This window comes from Panicum virgatum, chromosome 5N, assembly GCF_016808335.1.
Source record: "Panicum virgatum strain AP13 chromosome 5N, P.virgatum_v5, whole genome shotgun sequence".
Lineage (NCBI taxonomy): Eukaryota > Viridiplantae > Streptophyta > Magnoliopsida > Poales > Poaceae > Panicum > Panicum virgatum.
Genome location: NC_053149.1, coordinates 20,059,494 through 20,084,168, shown reverse-complemented (window position 1 = coordinate 20,084,168; position 24,675 = coordinate 20,059,494). Strand labels below are relative to the sequence as shown.

Here is a 24,675-nt window from a genome sequence, read left to right as displayed (position 1 = left end):
CGTAAAGCCAGAAGCGACACATGCCCCCTCTGATTGATGCGCCCCACCGGCGGCCGCGATATGCGCTTTCCATTTCGCTTCCTCCCCGTCCTCCTCTCCTGGCCGCCGGCTTCCCCCCTTCCTCCTCTTCTCTCCTTCCAGAGCACGAGGATTCTTCCGAAGCAGACCACAGCGAAGCCCTAACCGGAGAGGGAGAGGGAGAGGGAGATGGCGCTGGCGATCCTCGCGCGGCGGCGCGCGGCGGAGGCCGTGCTCCGGCGGCCGCAGGCGGCGGCCGTGTCCGCGTGGCGGGCGTACGCGGCGGCGGGGGGCGAGGAGAGCGACGTCGTCGTTCTGGGCGGCGGGCCCGGCGGGTACGTCGCGGCGATCAAGGCCGCGCAGCTGGGGCTCAAGACCACCTGCATCGAGAAGAGGGGCACCCTCGGCGGGACCTGCCTCAACGTCGGGTGCATCCCATCCAAGGTTCTGCGCCGGCCCTCTGCCTCTCTCGTACCCTCTTGTACTTCCCCAGTTGCCGTGTCCTCTAGATTTGTTGTTACTGCTTTCCGATGCATTGCCCTGCGGTATGATTCGTGGCCATAGATCTGTTGCTGGGGGGGTAAACCCAGGTCGCTTGCGACGGCTGTGCGGCTCTTGCTGTTGTAATTTCGTAGGTGATGTTGGCTGCGCGCTTTGATGTGGGTGCGTTGGTGTTGAAGTGCCTGCACCTTGGTTCTGCAAGGGACGCAGTTTCTGATTTGGTGTCTAATTTCGCAATGTGTGCGGTTAGGGTTTGAGTTGCGTTGCAATAGTACTTGCATGTTTGGTGGTTTGGATTCCAAATCCACTGCATATCGTGACGTAGTGTGAGCGTGTTCTGACGTAGGGTGAGCTTGTTCTTCTATGTTTCTGCTGTCCATTTGGAATTCTGTCTTTCAAATCTAGCTTGTTTGGCATCTGCTTGATTAATAAATCTAAAAAAAGGATGGTATTGGTCCAAGTGTCATCTTAATACTCTTTAGCATTGCAATAATACATGCATGTTTGTTAGACAGATCAGTCTTCCAAATCCACAACCATTTATTGTCACCCTCATGATTAGATGTTTTCTACTATCTTCTGCTTTATTTCTCCTGTCTCCTTCTTGTTCTGTCCAATGTTTTTGAGGCGTCGCCTAGGCGACAAGGCGTGGTAGAGGGCCAAGGCGTCGGGGTCGCCACGACCTCAGCCTGTATGGCGTCCGCCTCAAAGGATTAGGCGTCGCCTAGGCGCGAATGGCGTCGGGCGGACGCCTACAGCCAGCTAGCGGACGCCAATACGAGTGGGCGGGAAATCGAGCACCAATGGGGGCGCTGGGCGGGAAATCGACCCCGCATTCGCGCCAATCGACGGGAATCGACCGCAAAGCACAGTAAATCTCCCGCTCGGAGGCATTAACCGCGGGTGCGGGCAGATTCACGGAGAGAGAGAGGGAAAGGGAGAGGAAAAGAAAAGGCGGAGGCGGGAAATCTTGGCGGCGGTGGCGGCACCCCATCTCCGCTTGCTGCTCCTCTGTTCGAGTTCACCGGCCGCCTGCATCTCCCGCCAGTCCGCACCTGCTCCTGTCCGTCCGCACCTGCAGCTCCTGCACATCAGTCCTTGCTCGCCCTTCTCCGTCGACTGGCCGGACCTGCAGTCGTCGGCCGTCCGCACCTGCTCGCCTGCCTCCGTCGCCCGTCTGCTTGCTCAACTGCAGTTCACTCCTCTCTGTTCCCAGGCGCTCTGTTCTGCTTTGAGTATTGTATGCACATCCCTTTGCTTGTGTGTACTCTGAATATATTGTATGCCTGGTGCTTTGCTTTTGCTCTGAATATTGTATGCCCCCTGCTTTGCTTTTACTAATGCTGCGTGTCCTTTGCTCTGAATAATGTATGCTTGTGTTTGTATGTCTCCTGCTCTGCTTTTAGTATAACACCTGGGCTCAAGAATTGGCAACAAACGAGGCATGTATGTGCTGCACTAGTATATAAAATTCTAGCTTACAACGCCTAAGCAATGTGTGTATGGCATCGCCTAGGCGTCCGCCACAAACGCCTAGGCGTTGTGAAGGGGGTCTGGCGCCACGCCTCGCCGCGACGCCTCAAAAACATTGGTTCTGTCATTTTGAAATCTGATTAGTTGGCATCTGCTTCTATATCCAAAAAAAATAGCAATGTACATTGTACTGTTCCGAGTATCATCTTAATACTCTCCTTAGTGTCCAACCACCTTGTGGGTGGCTCTTTTGAGTTTCATCTCTAGCTTACTCCAACTTGTGTTGGACTAATAAAATTTGGTCTTGTTGACAAAGATGCTGGTGTATTAATTGCAATGTTCCAATCTTTACACCTTACTTCAATAATGTGAAAGAGAATAAACAACTGCAGCATGCCACTTATAATAGGGCAATATGTGGTCATTTCTTGTTATTTTTTGATCAATTAATGGTTGTCCTTGGTCTATAAACAACTGATAAGATTTCATAAACCTAGATTTGTTCAACGGTGTTTTTTTTTTTAAATTTCCTGAGTTTGCTTCTGCTAGTCTGCTGCAAATGACCTTTTTGACAACAATTGGGTTTGTTTTCGGTCAACACAATATCCGGCTGTTGGTTGAACTGGGAGTCACCTATCACGATATCAACGTGCCTGAACCATGACATTTGTGTCTTTTGGGTTTCATCTCTAGCCTACCCCAACTCGCTTGGGACAAAAGGCTATGTTGTTGTTGTTGTTGTAGTCATAGTGTGTCTAGTTAATAATTTTAGTTAGCTGTCCTTTTCTTACGACTCATTTCTCAACTACCCTTTGCGACTGTTTGATAGTACGCCTTGTGACCCTAGTTAGTGGCACTATTTCTGATAGTTATAAGCTATTCACACTTTCAGTTTGATGTACTGAATCCTTGTTTACCATTTATGTGTGATTAGCGCTGTATTACAGTATTTTATCACTTGTTTTGTGGGTGTTATCATTCACAACCAAATTAAATGAGCGTAATGCTTGAATCTTGTTGACTATGTAGTACAGCATAATAATGAAAAGGGCTCTGTGTTGGTCCTCTTTTAGCTAGAGTACTGTCCTTGTGCTAAGAGATGATGTATTGTCTCTTTGTGTGGGAAATAAGCACATTGTCTACACAGTATGATACTATGATTCAGGCTCTATTGTTCAATCAATATCGTTGTTCTACTGTACATTTTTGTTTGTATGGATACATATTTAAGTATCACTACATGGGATCTAAACCTCTTCCTTTTAAGCCTATATATAAAAACTCAAGATTTACACAGTAGTGTCTCTTGGATCATCAACTATGGAGCGTATCTCTATACATTTTTTTATCATGGATCCAAATATCTCATTGTTGTTTTTCTCTGTATCATTGCCTTAGGGAATTATCTACTTAGTTGATTTGTTTTTATCCTCATGCTTCATTAGGAACACTTCTAAGTCTGTCCCTTTTGTAGGCTCTTCTGCACTCATCACATATGTACCATGAAGCAAAGACTTCTTTTGCGCACCATGGAGTTAAGCTCTCAAATCTTGAAGTCGACCTTCCAGCCATGATGGCTCAGAAAGACAAGGCTGTGGCAGGACTAACAAAAGGGATTGAAGGGCTCTTTAAAAAGAACAAGGTGACTTACGTAAAAGGCTTTGGGAAATTGGCTTCCCCCTCAGAAGTGTCAGTTGATTTGATTGATGGCGGTAGCACTGTTGTCAAAGGGAAAAACATAATCATTGCAACTGGGTCTGATGTAAAATCACTTCCTGGAATCACCATTGATGAGAAGAAAGTTGTTTCATCTACTGGTGCTTTGTGCTTGTCTGAGATCCCAAAGAAACTGGTGGTAATTGGAGCAGGTTATATTGGCCTTGAGATGGGTTCAGTCTGGAACCGCCTTGGTTCAGAGGTCACTGTTGTTGAATTTGCTCCAGATATAGTACCATCAATGGATGGCGAGATCAGGAAGCAGTTTCAACGCATGTTAGAGAAGCATAAGTTCAAGTTCATGCTCAAGACAAAGGTAGTCGGATGTGATACCAGTGGAGATGGTGTGAAGCTGACACTTGAGCCTGCAGCTGGTGGTGATCAGACCATCCTTGAAGCAGATGTTGTCCTTGTCTCTGCTGGCAGAACCCCATTTACTTCTGGGATCGGGCTGGAAACTATTGGTGTTGGAACAGATAAGGCTGGCAGGATCCTAGTTGATAAGCGCTTCATGACCAATGTGAAGGGCGTCTATGCAATTGGGGATGCCATCCCTGGGCCTATGCTTGCCCATAAAGCTGAAGAGGATGGTGTCGCATGTGTTGAGTTCATTGCTGGAAAGGAAGGCCATGTTGACTATGACACAGTTCCAGGAGTAGTCTATACACATCCAGAAGTTGCCTCTGTTGGCAAGACTGAGGAGCAGGTGAAGGCTTTAGGAATTGCCTACCGCGTCGGCAAATTCCCACTGCTGGCTAACAGCCGTGCAAAGGCCATTGATGATGCTGAGGGGATAGTCAAGGTGGTGGCTGAGAAGGAAACCGACAAGATTCTCGGTGTGCACATAATGGCGCCCAATGCTGGTGAAATCATCCATGAAGCCGTGCTTGCTTTGCAGTATGGAGCATCGAGCGAGGACGTTGCCCGCACTTGCCATGCGCATCCCACTGTGAGCGAGGCCCTCAAGGAGGCTTGCTTACAAACCTTCTCCAAGGCTATCCACATATGATTCCTGTTTTTTTTTTCTTATCATCCAAATGTTGGATATGGAAGTTAATTTTGGATCTTTGGTACCAAAAGGCCTCTGACTGTCGCATTTCATTTTGTTGGCAATACTGCGAATTGACCCATGCCATCTTATAGCAGTCTGTTTTGATTTTACATGTCTGCTATATACATCCCAATAAAACTATCCTGGTACTTTGTGTATCTCTGAAACGATTCTTGATTTATTTCTGATATCAATTACCTTCGACTCGGTGCAGATTTATATAACGGTTCCCTTGCTTCATTGTTGAAATGCCACTCTTTTCTATTTCTTTCTTTTTTACGTCCTCGATTGAGATATGTATTCGGTATCCTTGCATGAAGCTTTCAATGACGAATCAATTTCGCAGGGAACTCCACTATGTGTATTATGTGAATCGAACGAACTGACATGGTCCCTGCTGACCGTAGGGGGTTATAACTACATAAACATGAGATGATTGCAGAAAAAGTTTAGTTGCTTGTTAATATTATCTTTGCAGCTTTGCACGCATTTAACATTAACCATATTTTTTATTGGACTCAAAACAGTCACTTTGAAGGTGCATTTTCCATGCGGCCGGTTGGTACATTTTGTGATGGCATCTGACCAAAGAAGTATAATCATAAGGGCAAAAATAGAAATGATCAATAAGAGCAGAACTTGAGCTTCATACTAGCCATAATATTCACTCTTTATTCCCCTGCCAGGTACATTATTTTCCCCACATCTGCAGTGACAATATAACCTTCATCTATTGTGATCATCATGCTTCAATGGAAATGAAACCAATCAAATTCCTGAGATCATCAAGGCTGAGGGATCTTGCTGTTACGCTCCTTTGCAAATGCCGCAAAGCGTTCTAGACCTTTAAGAAGTAAGCCTTCCATGAATGGTTTCAGCGCCTGGTGAATGACGATTAGATTGGTCAATTTAAGGATTTGCAACAGCTGTTGGAATATGGCAACAAGCATTCGATGTGTTGATATGCCACTTACTGATCCAACCGGTGCCAAAATTTCAGGAATCTCATATGCCACAGTTAGCTGCAATCAATAATCAAAGAATTACATTGTATTTTCTTATTAAGTTGACAATACTTTTTTTGCGAGAGAATCCGTAGGACTGTGCTCACTTGTACTCTACAAGACGATGGGGTTTTAGGGAAGAAGCGAACAGTGCCTCTGCAACAAGCAGATTTGGTTATGTTAGCATTCAAGTTTACCATGGATGATTTGCAAATTATTGCAGTGCGAGTAACCAAACCAAGTGGGAAATATATTGTAGAGAAAATAAGCATTAAGAGGACTAATATATGAATGCAACAGCTGTATTTTTATTTTTCGAAGAGTTACCTGTTAGGAAGGCCTTCAAGAGATCGCCAATGGATCTTTTGGTTTTTAGTAGGCTGACACACAGAAGTGATGTCATTGAGACTGAACACTAAAAGCCAAACTTATAGCAGCCTTGTCATATCTGATACTCACCGTCATATTTCGAGCAAGCCAAGAGAACTCTACATTCCGACCAAATACCTCGTATTTCAGACTCCAGCGTGAAAGATCTGGTTTATCTTCAAGGACCTATAAATAATTATTTGCATAATCATGAGTGCTGAAACTGAAAAGAAAAGCAGCAAAATGCATGCAAAGCCAAGCTAGTGAAAATGATATGTACACAAGAATGATATTAACATATATCAGTATTGTTTCAAATATAATGAACAACACTAACCTTGACAGATGAGATGAATGGCATCCACTGAGGAATGCTCTCCCGATCTGAGTAACACTGATAGGCAACGGAACAAGGAATGTCAACTTCAAGTTCAGTGCTGTTGCCAAGGTAATATTCAGTCAAAATTCATAATGTACCAAAGGATGATGAACAAATTTATGTCAAAACTACTGTACTCAAGCAGATAACTTGCGCAAGACTGTTATTGCACAGTGAACTTTCTAGTAGACATTTTTAGTTTTACACTGGTTTTCAAGTGCACTGGAAACCATGCCATGATTTTAATCTTCGAAAGGAGGAAAAAAATATCTATACCCATTTTTTTCTTACCAAAATTTAAGATCATCCAATCAAGTGCTCAGCAGGAACATATGAAGCATCTTATTTTTGGTTTCAAACCAAGTATGAGACAAGTTACAATGACCATATTACATGTAATCTAAAACTCTATATGTTTAAAATGGTGGTTAGACTTAACATGGCCACATCTAGATGCCTTTCCTATTGAAAGCACCGAAGTACACATCAACATCTCTTGCATCAAGTCATAGCCGAAGTGAAAAACTTTGCCCCAACAAATAGTTTCTTCCTCAACGAGAGAGCTTTCTGAGTCAGACATACAGTTTGGATATGGAGTAAGTGATAAATAGCATCGACAACCTGGGGCCAGCAAAATCTTGCCCTATCCAATTCCAATGCAAGCCAGCTTGTACTGGGCCTTATCCATCTTTGCTGCTTCCATGGACCACCGTGCATGGCTACTAATTACCAATCTATTGAATACCGACCGAGATACACTTCCTAAAGTCCAGTTCCTCTTCAAGTAAACATTGAATTTTCGTGATACAAAGTCCGCAAGCAGAGTGAGCTCAACAGGAAAAGTAGAAAGAGAAAAGGGGAAATTTCTCCGATTCAACCAGTAAGCTGTCATTATAGTATGACAGCTCCGGTGAATCAAGACTTGAGAACCCACACAAGAAACAGAAAATCATAGTTTCCTTCCTTGGGAACCAGAATGTTGCATGAATTCAACCCACAAGCCCAGGAACAGATTGAAGATTGGCGAAGCGTCCCAAGAACTGACATAGGGATGCGAGGAATCAGGCAGATTCAGGAGGAGAGACACGTACGTGCACTCCTGCCACTCCATGGCGACGGGAGAGAACAAGGCCGGCCTCGCCACAGGCCGTGCCCTTGCCCTCGCCCTGCTGCTGATGCCGCTCGCCCTCGCCTTCCCCTCCCATCTCCTCCTCATCCACCACCGGCTGCTGCCGATGCACAGCACCTTGCTCTGAGATGGCCGCAGGGCCAGAGAAGGCGAGGACGGGGCCACTGCTTCCAGGCTCGCCTTCCCGGCGGCCGGGTGGTAGTACAAGGCGGCCATGGCTGCTCCCTCTCTCTCGTCCGCGTGCGCCGTGTGCGTGGTTGAATGGCTGCGTCTCGTGGCGACCACAAGAATATTCAATGGGTTCCTAGCACTGCACAGCACTTGCCGTCCTGGGGTAGCTCAGGCATAGCTTTCATGTTTCAGTAAACTGACGCGAGCAGCTTCGGCGTGCTAGCGAAAGCATTGGGTTCACGGGCAGGCCGTCAGATGCACACTGATGATTGCTCAACAGGTTGAATAAAACAAAAGAATCAACAGGTTGGAATCATATCTATGTGCAATTGTGCATCCATGTTTCAGAAATAACCATTTTTACCTCAAGTTTCTGAGCTCCTTGGTGCAGTTTCATCAGAGATCCCCAGTTTCAGAAACGCTGCCAAACCCAGCTTCTCCAGTCAATGAGTGGAGAGACTGCCATATGTACATGCATCTTCTTCATCCACAATCAACGGATTGAAACTCAATAAAGAAGAAGAAACAAACAAGAAAATCAACTGGTTGAATGGGACTGGAAAACATAGACAAATTGGTGTCTACCATTATCTCAAAAGAATGTCTACAACAGAGGCAGTGGAGAAAGATCTCCAAAGATGGTACATTTCAAGGCTATGCATCATCCTCACGCATATCAGTTTTCCGTTTAGCCATCATTGACAGCCGAGCATCCCGCTCGTGCTCAAACTCCCGGTAATCAGCTCGCTGCAAGAATGATTGCTTGTCGAGGTACTGGTTTGAGCTCTTCTTGTAGGTGTCAAGCTCCTCCTCCACGCCCCGGTTCTCTTCCTTGTACTCTCCCCAGTCTTTCTTCGTCTTGTCCAGGACGCTCAGCTTCTGCTTCTTCCGTATTTGCTCAAGGATGTTGTCGACAGCGGAGGGGGCAGCGCCAGCTGCCTTCGCCTTCTCAATTGCCTCCTTGGAATTAGCATCCACCAATTTCTTGATTTCAATGTCCTTGCCAGCAAAGTCCCTTACCTCAGTGATCTGTTGGATCATTCAAAAGCAGAAGATTACCACACGAACTAGTTGCGCAAACTGTCAGAAGATTTTCATCTACGTCCCTAATTGTGGAGCCAATGCCCAATGCAAATCCACGATTATGGGTATTCCTAAGTTTTAAAACAGTTTTGGACCAAAAGAAGATTCAAGTAAATGGACAAGAAATAGCATACATTATGTGAACAAGATATAGCTACAGCCTAAAAACAAGCCATGTGTCATTATATTTTTCTTTATCAAGCAATTCTACTATTAAACCCAGTAATAAAACACAAAGGATGAGTGATGTAGATGGTTCAAATTTACCTCCACTTTCCCTCTTCCAGATGGCACAGCAGCAGCATTTTTGGCAGCTGCAAGGGCAGCTGCTGCAAGTTTTTTCGCATCCTCACTCATTTCATGTTGTGCCTGTTGCTGCCCATTTGGGGGGCTTTGATTGGAAGAAGTATTACTAGGCGAAAGGCCTAGAACAGTCATCCAATTCTACAGGAAAAAGAAAATTCTGAAAGGTAAATATAAGTATAAAAAAATCCAAACATCAGATAAGTGAATGCGCTTAGATAGGTACAACAAACATTACTCACATTTGTTGGCTTATTTTTCTTTTCTTTTGTTGTATTACTGAGCTTGGTCATCGTAGGTGGGGGCATCTTATTCGGTAAACCACTGTTCATTTTCTTCCAAATATCATCCACACGTGATTTTGTGCCTGTAGGAGAAAAGAAATGCTTGAGGCTATGCGTTTAATTTTAAAGAAGTAATCGCTAAAATAATAGTGACAGCATGTTGCATAAGGACAAAATATGAAAAAAGGTCAACTTTACTCCCCTCACTAATACAGATTGTCCGATTAACCCCCTAAACAAAATTTAGGCTCAATTTACTTCCCTGAACTATTTCAATTGGTCCAATCTACCCCAACTGAGATTTCTCTTTTTTATTTCTCCGCGTACAAGAGGAATTTTAACTTCAAATTTTGCAACATAACTTATAATATGATGCCCTATGCTAGAAAAATATATTTTGATTTTTTTTCATGAATAATTTTCATGCAGAATAATCTGTGATAAATTTCGTGCTAAATGTTTACAACTGATGAAAATAACCATGAAAAATTCTTAATTGTATTTTTTTAACATAGGGCAACATGTTCACTATCACAAATTAAATTTGTACCTGCTGAAACAGAAAAGAGAAATATCATTAGGGGGTAGATTGGACTAATTGGAATTGTCGGGGAGTAAATTGAGCCAAAATTTTGCTCAGAGGGTTAAGCGGACAAAGTGAATTGGTGGGGGGGGGGGGGTAGTAAAATGGACTTTTTCCAAATATGAAAGGCATGTTACACTGTGCTGTCTAAGACAAAAACTATATATCATGTAAAACACAAGGTCATTGATATATCACATTATTGCCAGCTTCTGAGATAACAGGTGTCCTATACCACCTCATGTATGTTAATGTCAGATATAATGTACTAGTTTTTAAAGTTCGTCCACTTATGCTTAAGGAAGTGTTCCTTTGTAACCATTGCCACTTCTCACTAGCAAAAAAAAAAGATCCAGTATTGATGATTTCAATAAATAGATGTATCACTAGGGAAAGGAAGGGAAACTAATATCTAGTGAAAATAACAGAATCAACAAGAGGTCAGTCTCCTGAATTACTATCAAACATGAACAAAAATTACAATTGTAGTATGACTATGGTCCACAGCCCATATACACATCACAATTTGAATCTTCTTGACACAAATATCTAAACGGATAGTTTCTGATTCATGTGTGCAAAAATACATTACTCCAGGGGAGCAACTCAAGCATGGGGAAACGAGCAGTATACATACCAACATCATGAGACTCTTGATTTGAGCTACTGGCATTTGCAGAACTGACAAGAGTTTCATCTGGAACCACACCTTTTGCTCCTGAACCAAAACACAAAACGGAAAATTTTATGTTCACAGAGCCTCTAAATAAAAACAATGAGGGACAACTTATCCCACTGCTACCAGAAAAATGTTTGGAGTGTGACTAAGTTACCAGGCACTAACTGTATTATAGTTGTCCATTTTAATAAAACTGTATTGTTTTGTTGAATCTTTTCACAAACTTACACTTCAAATATCATGCATTCACACTCCTAAGTTTGACTAAAAGATTAAAAGGCCAAAGAAAAAAAAACTATGTCCAAACACGCAAAGCATTACTTCAACACCCTCATCTCAATTTTATGAGTAACAGAAGTTACAACGGTCACGACCTTCAAGTTGCTTGTTAGTTGAAAATGATTCCATGAAAAGTTATCTAATCAAATGTTTTTAACAGTTTTCTTGCCTATGTAGGGAGTTCTTTCTGTGAGTGAGATGTGTAGTTTCTTAGTCTCATGTGTACAATACTTAAGAGGACCAGTGCCAACTTTCAGTGCATATACTATCCATTTACAGGGGAAGACATCAGAAACAGCTACCTCTTCTAAATAAAAATATCAACTTTGCGGAAGCCAGTAACAAACAGGTCTCACAGGGCACAACAAAAAAAAGGAACTGCCTGTTCCAACAAAACAACACTGCAGAGGTAGTCCTAAAGATCATACCAAAAGGATGAGGAACACTTTTGAGTTGAGCATTTCGAGCTGTTATCTCATCACACTAAAGAGCCATTCATCAAAGTTAGTCCTCGCATTTGAAAAAGTAAAACTGCAGAGGTAGCCTATCCACAGTCCTCTGATTGTGCTTCAGTTCAAGAGTCAAAATCAGGATTACTTCAGAATTTTCACATGCATGCAGTGTTTTGAAAAACGTTTTTAAACATCGTTTAATCTTGATTAAACGCTGAACAGTGGCCAAGCATTGCATTTAATCACAGTATCGTTTAATCACAACACACGTTTAATCATGTTCAATCTATGTTTAATCACAAAAAACTCTAAACCATAGGCAAGCGTTCGCCTAGCGTCTAGCGTTTTTTAAAACCTTGCATGCATGGTAGGACAAACTGCTGCTTTCAAAAACGGGTAAGAATCTAATGGCAAGGTTTATCCTATGAACAGTCTGCATTCCCTCATCAGGATTTTTTTCAGAAGATAAAATTGCAGACATACCCTATGAACAATCCTCTGTTTGCACCAAAATCAGGATTACGTCAGAGTTCCCGCATGCATGGTAGGACAAACTATTGCTTCCCTTAACTGTTCGGAATCTAATGTGAAGCCTAACTAATCCTAATGCGCCCACTACACCAAGAAAAATAACGCATGGACAGTAATCCTATCGAGAACCGTACACGACTAAAAACAGCGCGCGGATTCATCCCACGAACTAGAAAGAGGAGGATCTCAGCACCAACGCCGGAATTGGGGGCGCAAACCCGCCACAGAGCGCAGCATCTAACATTAACCCCCCCCCCCCCCTCTTTTCCTACGAGCAAGCCCAATCCCATGTTAACCGAGAAAAGCATTCGTGCGCGCAGGATTTGTCCGGGGGCTTAGTACCTGAGCCGCCCACGTCTCGGGCGGAGCTAGTCGACGCCATCGCCGAATCAATCCCTCGCCTCCCCCTGGCGGTTGGTGGCTTCGGCTTCCTCGGCTCGGGCGGCGGAAGCGGAGGCGTCGCCGCAACGAGAGGGAGAAGGAGAGCGAGAGAGAAAGCGAATTGGAGAAGAAAAGTACAAGGCCCGGCCCAATAGCGACCGTTAGTAAAAAGGTAAAAGCCCATACGGCCCAACTCGGGACCACGTGGGCCCATATCTCCGCCGTCCGATCCAACCCCTCCCGAATCCAACGCCGCAGGAAAACTCGCTCCAGCTATAAAACCATCATCTCTCTCTCCTCCCTCCAAAACCCTAGCCGACCACACCACTCCACCCCGCCGCCGCAGGCGAGAAGCAGCTCCAGCTCAGGTAAGGGCGGCCGCCGCCGGGGAGGGCGCGCCTGCGAAGATGCAGATCTTCGTGAAGACGCTGACGGGGAAGACCATCACGCTGGAGGTGGAATCCTCGGACACCATCGACAACGTGAAGGCCAAGATCCAGGACAAGGAGGGCATCCCGCCGGACCAGCAGCGGCTCATCTTCGCCGGCAAGCAGCTGGAGGACGGGCGCACCCTCGCCGACTACAACATCCAGAAGGAGTCGACGCTGCACCTGGTGCTCCGCCTCCGCGGGGGAGCCAAGAAGCGCAAGAAGAAGACGTACACCAAGCCCAAGAAGATCAAGCACAAGCACAAGAAGGTGAAGCTCGCCGTGCTCCAGTTCTACAAGGTGGACGACGCCACCGGCAAGGTCACCCGCCTCCGCAAGGAGTGCCCCAACACCGAGTGCGGCGCGGGGACCTTCATGGCCAACCACTTCGACCGCCACTACTGCGGTAAGTGCGGCCTCACCTACGTCTACAACCAGCAGGCGTAGGATGGATGCTCCGCTGTTGTGGTGGGGGGAAGGAAAAAAATGGAAAGTCTTGCTAGATGATAAATCTTATTTCTTTTTTTTTGTCGCATGTTAAGTTAAAGTAGTTTGTTGGAACAGAACACCTGCATCTCTCATGGTGATGTCGTTATGGATCGCACCAAACACTGTTGAATTCAACCTATGTTTGTGTTAATCTTATACTATGTGTGCCCAGTGTTAACGTGATTTTGTTCTTAGAGTCACATCTCTCTGATATCATGTCACTGTTGATGTCAATATTTTATTTTTCTGTGAGACGATGGTATGCTCGCGTCCTGATTGATATGTTGCAAAAAGCTGTCAGCTGAGTTTAGTTATGTTTGCATACGAAATATTGCAAGGTCATTGTCATAGTTCACATGATTTGTGCAAAACAGGTAGTGGGGAATTAGTTCAGTGCCGTTTCAGTTGAGGATGTTGGATGGATTTAAAAGTGTTCGTCAAAGATATCACTTCCAAATACAGTGTTGCTGACAGTGTTATTCGTATGATTTGTTCAGAATCGAATCATCAATATTGCGATGATGTCAACTCTGGTTCCATCTGATCGACCCGATCGCGGTAAATTTTGTTTCCAAAAAGGAGAGCGACAACGAGAGATTTCGTCTGAAATCGGATCGATGTGGGCACCTGCAACGGTTAACGGCCCTAACTCTCTACCATACCACTTAGGGCTCCTTCCGTTAGCCCGTTCCGGACATGGCTGGAACTAATCCAGCTGATTGAGGGCGTGGAAATAAACCTGCTCTTCCAGCTGGAACCATTCCAAGCTTCCATTCCAAACTAAACGAATGGACCCTTACTCTCTACAATACCCTTCGGTTAGCCCGTTCGGCCCCTTCGGTTAGCCCGTTCCGGACGTGGCTGGAAAAAATCCAGCTGATCGAGGGTGTGGAAATAAACCTACTCTTCCAACTGGAAACAAACATTCCACGCATCCATTCCTAACTAAACGAATGGACCCTTACTCTCTACAATACCCTTCGGCTAGCCCGTTCCGGACGTGGCTGGAACTAATCCAGCTGATTGAGGGCGTGGAAATAAAACCTACTCTTTCAGCTGGAACCATTCCACGCATCCATTTCTAACTAAACGCACGGACCCTTACTCTCTACAATACCCACGTGTACATATAAACGACGACCCACGACCCATCCAACAATCTATCGACCCACGACCCATCCAACAATCTATCGACCCACGACCTTCAGCTGTTCAGCATGCTGTCCAATATACAGTGGGTCCCAAATGTCAGATCTGTCTTCTATCCATCCTATCTCCTCTGGCCGCGGAGCTGCACGCGACGCCAACGAGCACCGGCGACCGTGGATCTGCGTCGCCAAGCTCCGGTGATAGTGATGTCATGTCAAGGCTCATTCATCTCCAAGATTTTTTCCTCTTCGTGCCGGAGCAGAGAGAGAGTGAATTGGTGGTGTGGGGTCCACATGGCATGGGAAGATGTGCATTAACTTCAGGGTTCACCTAACCGTGGGAACCGTTCGTTACCGGTCAAACCGGTCCGGACCGGTTCCGGTTCCGGCCGGTACCCAACCGGCCAAAATTTAAAATTCAAATTTGAATTAAAAAAATGAAAAATTTCTAAAAATACTTCAAGGTGCGATGAATTTAATGGTGTTAAATTTTCTCAAAAATTCGTTCGTTTAACATACTTTTCGGGTATTTAAAGTTAAAACAAAAAAGAAAAAGAAAAAAAATGAGACGGCCCATTAAGCCCCACTTGGTAAACCGGTAAAACCGGCCGGTATACCGGTTAAACATGCGATTTTAAATTTGGATTTGAATTCAAACCGGTCAAACCGGCCGGTAAACCAGTCAAACCGACCGGTAAACCGGTCAAACCGGTCGGTATACCGGTACGAACCGGTTGAACTGAGTTTTTGAATTCAAATTTGAATTTGACCGGTTCCTACCGGTAACCGGTCAAACCGGTCCGGTAAACCGGAACCGGTGGCCGGCGGTTTGGGGTGTCCAGTCGGTAAAAAGAACCTGATTAACTCTCGCCAGACTCAGCGACAACCGTTTTCAAGTGGGTCAATAATGTTGGAAAGATGCTTCATTTTGGAATATGGTGGCATTTTCTGGTCGCGGTTGCTGCTTGGACGATTTCCATTTTTCGGCTCGACTCTTTCTTGTCTTCCAGTAATGGTAATCTGCGTCCTTAGGGCAGTCCCAATGTAGAAAAGAGAGGTGGTTTCTATATTCTAAGATGGTGTATTCGTATTCTTGAGTCTATTACTATAAAAATTGAATTAATTGTAATTCTTTATCACCAAAATTAGGCTCACTGTATCCTCACGTAGACCCCATTTATTAGGCTAAAAGATTTGACGAAAAGTGGTGCAAACCTATTTTTTTATAGACAGAAAATATTTCTACCAAAAAAATTGATTTTTTCCACCTCTTCTACCGGCAATTTACTTTCCTTTGACATGCACGCGCCTCAAGCATGCATGACAAAAATTTTGCCTGCACTACTCTACATGGCCAGCCAATCAATTCCCATAAGTTTCCATAAATTTGAGGAAGAAAAATACGTTTAGAAGGAAAATATTATTTTCTGTCTTTCCTTATGCACACGTACACGATTTATTCTCTTCTTTCCTAATGCACATGCACATGGTTTATCTTAGCATGGAAAGCACATACGGAAACCGATCACTCTATCCACAAGGCCAGAAAAATTTTGGCTTCAACATATTTTGAATGCTTGTGGTAAATGAAAAATTGAAAATTACTATGGTATATGTTAAATATATATATGTGAATATAAATCTATTATTTATAATGTTTTTAACACATGCATGCCGCCGTGCACTCTATTATAAAGATCCATAATACATGATCAGTTGAATATTTCTTAAAAATGGATAGTTGTCGACTATTTGGAGATACTACAAACACGTTGAATCGTCCAAAACGACAATTACGTGAGGAGCCTGTTACCCATGATGAGGCCACATGTATTTTTTTCATATCTTCTTAGCAATGTAATTATAATCTTTGCGCTTCATGGTTGTGATGAATAAAAAAAATGAACTTCTCGATTCTTTTACAGTTGCTGGTGATTCCACTGATCAAAGGGAAGCTAGCAGTAAAGGGCAAGAGAGAAGTACAAGCATGCCAGCTGATAAAAAAACTAGAGTTAAATACAAAGAGGAGGGAAAGTTACCAGCGGAAAAAAGACTGAGAGAGAAGTTGCTCGTAATAATACATAGAACCTCGGTATAATTTTTTTCTTCCAAACCTAACCATCAATGTGTGAGCCTGCTCACTCAAAATGCATTGAATATATGTAATTACGTTTCTTGATGGAAGGAAATTAAATACATGTATCTCCTAGTCTTGATACAAATTATCCAATTATTTACTCTGCTCCATCCTCTGTTCCCGCTCTTCTTCTTGGCAGCAACGCGAGTAGCAGCGAGTACCTAGCAGGCCGGATGCAGCAACCTCACGCGAGTAGCAGGCAGCACTAGGGATGGCAATGGGGACCCGTAACCCGATAACCCACGGGTAAAAACTCTATTAGGGTGTGGGTATGGTTTTTTTTGCCCCCACAGGTCTACTAATGGGTATTTTTTCCACCCACCAGGTAAAGCGGGTACGGATACATTCTTTCACACCCAAGACACATTACCCGATGGAACACCCGTTTTTACTATGACATGTGAGCCTACCTTCAAACCCTGGTTATATAAGCACCCAAACTCTAACCTAATCCCCACCGACCCATACTGTTCCAAACCCCTCACCTCATCCAGCCTCTGCCACAACCCCCACCCCCATTCCAGCCGCCGCCAGGGGCAGTATGCAAGCTGCAGCTGCAGGTCGCCCGCCCCGCCCCCTGCCAGCCCGCGGCCGGTGGCCCTTGGCCGCTGCGGCGCTGCCAGCCTCTCCGACTTGGTCCTTCCCTGCAATGGCGCCAGTGTCGCCTATTGGAGCCGGCAGCTCGAGCCCGCCGCCGGAGAAAGAAGGCGTGCCGCGCTCCAGCTTGATAATTTGCTTAGCTCTAAAATTCTGATCTTGTGCTGTTAGCATGTGCAATTCATAATTTGATATACTCAATCATTGATTGATTAATTTCTTATGTGGGAGAGGGTCACCCGATGGGTACTCGTTACCCGACGGATGGCGGTATGAGGTGAAATTGGTCGGGAAAATTTAACCCAGGTGGGGGTGGGTACTTCCCGTGCCCCCCACCGGGTTTCTCCCCCGCTGCCATCCTAGGCAGCACACGCTGACAAGCAGCAGCGAGACAGGGTGGCATGCGTGAACGAGATGCAGCACCGCAAGAAGCGCAACAGGTAGTGCGGCAGGCAGCACGGTAGGCAAGGCAAGATGCAGAAAACCCACGCGTATCGGCGTACGAGGAAGCCGGTGAGCAACAGCGCCTGCTCGGCCGCGCCCCTGGGCGGCCACGCGAGGAAGGAGGCCAGAGCAGCAGCACCTGGGCTCTATTTGGAAGTTTAGCCTAGGGATAATTTTAAGGGCTAATCTTTAAGTAGCTTTTAACTATTCACATCAAGAGTACTAAAGAGCACATTAACCCCTTGATCATTTAGTGTCTCATTTTCCTCATCTAGGGGTGTCAAACTCTTTGGGTCCAAAATGACATATCCATCACTTACTACTCTCCATAGCTTTCTACTCATGACTTTGAGATGAGCCGACATCCTAGTCTTCCAATAATCATAATTATTCCCATCAAAGAACGGTGGCTTCCCAACATGAATCCTATGATCACTAGTCATTGTTCTACTCCAAGATGGTTAAATCCGCAATTAAGGGAGTACTTAACTCTCGTACCACTTGTAGGATCAAGAACACCGACTAGAGGGGGGTGAATAGGCGGTTTAAAAACTAAAACCAATAACACTAGAGAAATTTAATTAAGAACAAAGGAAAGCCCTATGTTATGCTACTACTATCTCTAGATGGGTTTGCAACCTAGGGTGACAAGATACAAATCAAGCTCTAGTAAAGTAAATTGCTCAAAGTAAAACAACAATTAAAGTGAGCAAGAGAAGTAACCAAGCTTGACACAAGAGTTTATCCCGTGGTGTCGATGACTTGCCGGTCACCCCTAATCCACGTTGAGGTGGATTCCAAGAATCAACCGCTCCTCTATCAAGAACCTCTTGATCTTGAGCCGGCTTGAATCAAGAAACCGCTCCACACCTCGATTCCACTAGAGTTGCTCTTCACCACTCCGGTGAGGTGAGCACAAAACCTCTCACAACCGAAATCGGGGCTCCTCAACAATCTCCTTGGAGGTGCTCCACGAAATCCTCTTCTCCAAGCCGTCTAGGGAGCGGCAACTCCCAAGAGTAACAAGTTGATGACGCTTGCTTGAAGTTTTCCTAATGCCACAAAGCTCAAACTCTTGATGCAATGCACTAGGAAGCTCTCACACTCTCAAGAATGCAATCTCTAAGCAAGTGTGTGTGAGAGAAGGATGCCTTAGCTCTAATGTGTCAAGAATGCTGTCCAAATGGCCAAAAGACCCACCCAATGGTCGGGCATTGGGTATATATAGACACCCCTCAAAAAACTAGCCGTTACACTCTTTTCTGCGAAGTCGCGGACCGTCCGCGTTTCAAAAACCGGACTGTCCGCCGTTATAAACCAGTGAGTCAGAGTGCAATAAATGCATGTCAGAACTAGCCGTTAAGCCCTGGCGGACCGTCCGCGCCCCAGTGGCGGACCGTCCGCAGTTAAGAGTTTCACACCACCAGAGACTAACATCGTCTCTGGAACAACTTTGAGATTAGCCTGCGGACCATCCGCGCCTCAGCAGCGGACCGTCCGCGCCTCAGCAGCGGACCGTCCGCAGTTTAACTTTTGAGCCCAAACCAGAGAAACATCCTCTCTGGTACAAACCTGAGATTAGCCGGCGGACCGTCCGCGCCCCATGGGCTGACTGTCCGCCGTTCAACTTTGAAGCTCACACCAGACAGACACCCTTTCTGGTACACATTTGAAAAACAGTGGCGGACCGTCCGCCCACCTGGGCCGGACCGTCCGCGAGCCCACCAGAGACTCTGCAAGCTCTCTGGAACGGGCGCGGACTGTCCGCCCCTCTGGTGCGGACTGTCCGCCGTTACTCAGTCAGCTCTCAAACTTAGTCTTTTTTCAAATCTTTTCAAAACGCCGTTAGCCCTCATGCATGCAACTAGACATTTTGAGCAAAATGGCACTAAAGACCCGTCAAGCATGAGTACACAACCCCTCTTGATAGTACGGCTATCTATCCAACAAATCCGGTCACTTTTCATCCGCTAAACGCCTTATGACCGGTAAAATGCAAAAGCCCTATTTTATACCTTTGCCTTGAGCCCGAGCTTTGCTCATCATCTCCAAAACTCCATACGTTCACAACCAAATCTCTTTCATCCGTGGATCAACCTATACTCATCATCTCAAATGAAATCGTTAATCCACAAACCGTTGTCATTAATTACCAAAACTCGAATTAGGGGCCTAGATGCTTTCAATCTCCCCCTTTTTGGTAATTGATGACAACACTAAATTTTGGAGTGATAAAAGTTTTCAAGTCAACTTTATACACTAGGCATAAGGTGGACTTGGAATTGAACTTTGGAAGAACTTACTCATTTTCATGAAAATTTCAGAATAGGGTATGAATAAATTCACCAAGTTCGATTAGTAGAGAGAACTCCCCCTTGATATGTGCATATACATTTGCATGAATACTAAGTACACATATATATATTTGAAACTTTTGATGGAGTTTTCCCTACAAGTGGAAATCGAGGCATACAAGATACAAGATATATATGATATGAATTTTAGCAAGGTTAGCACAACCTCATAACCACAAGATGAACATAAATAGATATGAGTAGCACAAACTAACATAGTTCATCACACATTACAAACCAAATGTTCAAATCCAAACACAAGTCTCAAACCGATCAAACATAAATATGTAAAGCAATACAAATAAGCATGAGTGGCAAGCGGAAGCCGAAAGCGAATGATCTCCATGAGAAATCCATGAGCTCCCCCTAGATTCAAGCACTCCAAAGCTCCTTCTCCCCCTTTGGCATCAATTGCCAAGAAAGTCAATCCATCGGCGGTGGAGGAGGTGGCGGTGGGTAGAACGGCTGGTGCGGGTAGAACTCTGGAGGCGGCATTGGAGCCGGAAATACCGAGTAGAAGTGGTCTGAGAACCCTGTGAAGGCTGTGCTGAAAGAATCAAATCTCTGCTCTAGCTGCTCCTGCCTCTGCTCAAGCTGCTCAAACTGCTCAGAAGAGGGCAAATCCTCAAAACGTGAGTCAAGTGCTGCTATATCTGAGTGTAAACTCTCCTGAAACCCCTGCATCTGAGCCATCATGGGCTGCAGCATCTGCTGCTGCATGTTCTGAAAGTTGAGGTTCATCTGATTCTGCATCTGATTAGCCAACCCCGCAATCTGAGAGGACATGCTCTCCTGCATGGATGCAAAGTATGGGTCAAAATAGCCAGCTGGAGGAGCCCACTGCTGCTGTGCTGGAGGGTGCGGTGGTGGCATGGCATGCTGAGCTGCAGCTGCTCCCATGTGAGCATCATCATCATCACTATCATCATCATTCCCCTGTGCATCAGCATCCATATCATCTCCAGGGAAAGGAGTCAGAGGCCTCAAAAGAAAAGCATTGTCATTCTTAAATGGCCTGAAAGGAGTGTGCTTGCTTTCACATAACCCTCTGAAGCTAGTCTTAATCTTGATGATGGACATAATGTATGGAGCAAAATACAAGTTCATCTCCATGTTAAGCCTCAAATCTGCAAGCTGATCCATGATGAGAGCAATGACATTTATCCTATTTCCATTCATGACATGAGATATCACATTCCAATAGTGTCCTCTAATCTTGTCCTTGTTGCCACTCTTAGGCATGAATGTGACTCTAGCAATCTTATTGATTACTGCAGGATGATGCCTCAGACCCTGAGTGCCCCCAAAAGTTCTAGCAATTCCAAGATGTGCAGGCTCATAGAACATGTGATAGTCATTCTCATCTAGAGGGTTTTCTAACACAATATTCATACTTTGCTCACTAGTGATGGAATTATAATCCAATTCATTTGCCTCAGCAAACTGTGCAAATGTAGCACCATATGTTCTTTTCCCAGTTGTCCACCTAAAAGTTTCCTCAACCATGTTGAGCTCTAGAGTGGCATAGAACTGGCGTATCACAGTTTCATTCCAATCACACCTATGCTACAGAAAATTAGCTAACCCCATTTGCTGAAATCTATCCACTAGATCAGACATGACTTGATGTTGTCTCATATAGCCTTGGTCAATGGTCTGATGTTTGAATACATTTTTCTTAAGGGTCAGTTGGATCCATGCCACTCCAATTTCTTGAAATTGGATCTCATGTTGAAAATTATGCCATTGAGTGGCATGATTTTCAACATGACACCCAATTTCACGGAGTTGTGGTGGCATGAATCGAATTTTCCCTTTTCTGAATTAGATGACCAAAGTAAACATCGTTTTGTACCTCGGTTTTGAAGAAGAGAATGTTGGTGTCACGAGGCAAGCTGAACTGATCCACTGCTCTTGCATTTGCATAGCTTTCTGCTGTTCACTGTCGACTAGGTAGATCCAGCCCCATCAAATCTGTAACATCATTGTCAACCCCCTCAGTATCTTCCTCTGAAGACTCATCACCAACATCTCCCACTGAAGATGCAGCAGCCATCTCACTGACATTTGGAGCATAGTCAACATCATCCGAGTCATCACTGTCTCTTTGCCTTTTAGAAATCATTGCCTTCTTGATTTTAGAAGCTGTGGCCTTAATGATCTTCCGAGGTGGCCTGAGTTCAAGATTTAACCATAAGAATAATTACTAAAGCAATAGGATCAATCCATAAAGATATAACTCAATTCAGCATTTCTGAAAAATCTGATACTGGCGGACCGTCCGCTCTTCTGAACGCGGACCGTCCGCGGTTCATGAACTACCACGGCGGACCGTCCGCGTCCAGCTGGCGGACTGTTCGCGACCCATCTGTTCTGCGCAGGAACACAAAATCGCCCTCATCTTTGATTCACCCATATTTTGAGTTTTGATTCAAATCCACCAACCAAATTATAACTAAAGCATCTCCTTATCACTAGGAATAAGATCCCCCAAGTATTTTCAAGAGTCCATGGTCCAAAAATAGATCGGAGCATCTAACCCTAACTCTTTCCAATAAAGAAAACCAAGAACAAGAGTTAGGGATTCATCGAAATACCGAGAGGACATGATGCACAATCTTGAGAAGAGTCCGGGGATGTGCTCGGACCGTCCGGGAACCACTCCAAAAAGCCTTGACCTTGTGGTCTCCCCCACGTGCTTGAGAGAGAAAGAGAGAGAGCTTTTGGATGTTTGTGTGCGGTTTGGTGGAGGGGAGTGAGAGGGACATCCATTATAAGTAAAGTCTGGGCGACCCCACCTTTCTGTCCAGTCGCGGACTGTCCGCGATATCCTGGCGGACCTGTCCGCCTTTGAATTTTGTACACTGCCAACTGACTGAAACTGCCTCTGGTAAAATTTGCCCAGCACAGGCGGACTGTCCGCGGTCCTTTGGCGGACTGTCCGCAATGTATTTCTGAGGTTGAGAACTTCTCTGCAGAGCCTCTGGTGGACAAGTCTAATGAACGGCGGACTGTCCGCAGTACCAAATTTCAGACTTTCCAGAATTGTGCCAACTTTCTCAATTCCAACCTCAATTTGGGATCATTGCTCATATAAAAATCCAAAAATCTCAAATATTGCATGAAAACCTTCAAAAGACTCATATGAGCAAGTTTCAACAAGAATTCAAAAATAAATCGAGTAGAATCAAGAAAACTCATAAATGGCTCAAAAATACCTCAAAAATTCAGAAAAATGAAACAACTAGTACATGAAAGAACCATATGCCACATGTGCTAGTTTTCAAGCCACATTTGAGAAGTCAATGATATTTAACTCATTTCTCAATTTGCAAAACCGAGATTCATCCAAAGGCTTGGTAAATATATCGGCTAATTGATCATCCGTGCCAATACCATCAATCTTGATATCACCCTTGTTCACATGATCTCTAAGAAAATGATGGCGGATATCAATATGCTTGGTTCTTGAATGTTGAACCGGATTAGAGGCAATCTTCACGGCACTTTCATTATCACACAACAAGAGAATTTCATCAAATTTCACACCATAGTCAAGAAGAGTTTGCTTCATCCATAATAATTGTGCACAACAACTTCCGGCCGAGATATATTCCGCTTCGGCGGTTGAAAGAGCCACGGAATTTTGCTTCTTTGATGACCATGATACAAGAGATCTTCCAAGAAATTGACAACCACCGGAGGTGCTTTTCCTATCAACCTTGCACCCCGCATAATCCGAATCCGAGAATCCAACCAAATCAAAATGAGCACCCTTGGGATACCACAAACCAATATTAGGAGAATATTTCAAGTATCTCAAGATCCTTTTGACGGCGGTCAAATGACATTCTCTAGGTGCGGCTTGAAATCGTGCACACATGCAAACACTAAACATGATGTCGGGCCTAGATGCGGTCAAATAAAGCAAACTACCAATCATAGAACGGTAAAGCTTTTGGTCAACCGGGTTACCTCCCTCATCTAGGTCGAGATGCCCATTGGTGGCCATAGGAGTCTTGATTGGTTTTGCATCTTCCATACCAAATTTCTTCAAGATATCCTTCACATATTTTGATTGACACACAAAGGTGCCTTCCTTGAGTTGCTTGATTTGAAGTCCAAGAAAGAAACTCAATTCACCAATCATGGACATTTCAAATTCCCTAGACATCATTTCACCAAATTCCTCACAAAAACTTGGGTTAGTTGAACCAAAGATAATACCATCAACATAAATTTGACAAACAAACAAATCTTTACCAATATCTTTAGTGAACAAAGTAGTGTCAACCTTACCAATTTTGAAGCCCTTAGAGATCAGAAAGTCCCTCAATCTTTCATACCAAGCTCGTGGAGCTTGCTTAAGACCATAAAGAGCTTTAGAGAGCTTGTATACATGATTTGGCTTCTTGGGATCTTCAAAACCGGGAGGTTGCTCAACAAAAACAAGTTCACTAATCTTGCCATTTAAGAAAGCACTTTTCACATCCATTTGAAAAAGTTTTATGTTGTGAGAGCAAGCATAAGCTAATAAAATTCTAATAGCTTCTAATCTAGCAACGGGAGCAAAAGTTTCACCGAAATCCAAACCTTCGACTTGAGTGAAGCCTTGAGCTACCAATCTTGCCTTGTTTCTCACAACTATTCCATCTTTATTTTGCTTGTTTCTAAAGACCTATTTAGTGCCAA

At 44.5% G+C, this 24,675-nt stretch overlaps 4 protein-coding genes across 4 annotated transcripts; 2 read left to right on the top strand and 2 right to left on the bottom strand.

Annotated features, from left to right (window-relative positions):
* Positions 1–17: 17 nt before the first annotated feature.
* LOC120673181 (dihydrolipoyl dehydrogenase 1, mitochondrial-like) lies at positions 18–4,978 on the top strand. The gene is made up of 2 exons (XM_039953910.1): positions 18–462; positions 3,467–4,978. The coding sequence occupies exons 1-2, from the start codon at positions 208–210 to the stop codon at positions 4,715–4,717; spliced, it is 1,506 nt and encodes a 501-aa protein (XP_039809844.1). The 5' UTR covers positions 18–207; the 3' UTR covers positions 4,718–4,978.
* Positions 4,979–5,248: 270 nt separating this feature from the next.
* Positions 5,249–8,027, bottom strand: LOC120673183. Its single transcript, XM_039953912.1, has 7 exons — positions 7,603–8,027; positions 6,470–6,569; positions 6,223–6,318; positions 6,091–6,143; positions 5,871–5,919; positions 5,734–5,781; positions 5,249–5,640 (listed from the first exon to the last, which is right to left on the bottom strand). The coding sequence occupies exons 1-7, from the start codon at positions 7,854–7,856 to the stop codon at positions 5,545–5,547; spliced, it is 696 nt and encodes a 231-aa protein (XP_039809846.1). The 5' UTR covers positions 7,857–8,027; the 3' UTR covers positions 5,249–5,544.
* A 312-nt stretch (positions 8,028–8,339) lies between these two features.
* LOC120673182 (craniofacial development protein 1-like) lies at positions 8,340–12,510 on the bottom strand. The gene is made up of 5 exons (XM_039953911.1): positions 12,348–12,510; positions 10,702–10,782; positions 9,440–9,564; positions 9,162–9,338; positions 8,340–8,840 (listed from the first exon to the last, which is right to left on the bottom strand). Exons 1-5 carry the CDS (start codon positions 12,385–12,387, stop codon positions 8,466–8,468), a joined length of 798 nt encoding a protein of 265 aa, XP_039809845.1. The 5' UTR covers positions 12,388–12,510; the 3' UTR covers positions 8,340–8,465.
* A 173-nt stretch (positions 12,511–12,683) lies between these two features.
* LOC120673184 (ubiquitin-40S ribosomal protein S27a) lies at positions 12,684–13,503 on the top strand. The gene has a single exon (XM_039953913.1). The coding sequence runs from the start codon at positions 12,794–12,796 to the stop codon at positions 13,259–13,261; it is 468 nt and encodes a 155-aa protein (XP_039809847.1). The 5' UTR covers positions 12,684–12,793; the 3' UTR covers positions 13,262–13,503.
* The last annotated feature ends 11,172 nt before the right edge of the window (positions 13,504–24,675 follow it).

What these genes read in the sequence shown, in the direction of transcription:
- LOC120673181 (XM_039953910.1), top strand. Translation starts at nt 208, where the DNA reads ATGGCGCTGGCGATCCTCGCGCGGCGGCGCGCGGCGGAGGCCGTGCTC. An exon ending in TCGGGTGCATCCCATCCAAG is followed by an intron (nt 463 to 3,466) that starts GTTCTGCGCCGG and finishes TCCCTTTTGTAG; the next exon opens with GCTCTTCTGCACTCATCACA.
- LOC120673183 (XM_039953912.1), bottom strand. Translation starts at nt 7,856, where the DNA reads ATGGCCGCCTTGTACTACCACCCGGCCGCCGGGAAGGCGAGCCTGGAA. An exon ending in ATGGAGTGGCAGGAGTGCAC is followed by an intron (nt 6,570 to 7,602) that starts GTACGTGTCTCT and finishes CCTTGGCAACAG; the next exon opens with CACTGAACTTGAAGTTGACA. An exon ending in CTTGAAGGCCTTCCTAACAG is followed by an intron (nt 5,920 to 6,090) that starts GTAACTCTTCGA and finishes TGCTTGTTGCAG; the next exon opens with AGGCACTGTTCGCTTCTTCC.
- LOC120673182 (XM_039953911.1), bottom strand. Translation starts at nt 12,387, where the DNA reads ATGGCGTCGACTAGCTCCGCCCGAGACGTGGGCGGCTCAG. An exon ending in AGAAAAATAAGCCAACAAAT is followed by an intron (nt 9,339 to 9,439) that starts GTGAGTAATGTT and finishes TTTTTCCTGTAG; the next exon opens with AATTGGATGACTGTTCTAGG. An exon ending in CTGGAAGAGGGAAAGTGGAG is followed by an intron (nt 8,841 to 9,161) that starts GTAAATTTGAAC and finishes ATGATCCAACAG; the next exon opens with ATCACTGAGGTAAGGGACTT.
- LOC120673184 (XM_039953913.1), top strand. Translation starts at nt 12,794, where the DNA reads ATGCAGATCTTCGTGAAGACGCTGACGGGGAAGACCATCACGCTGGAG.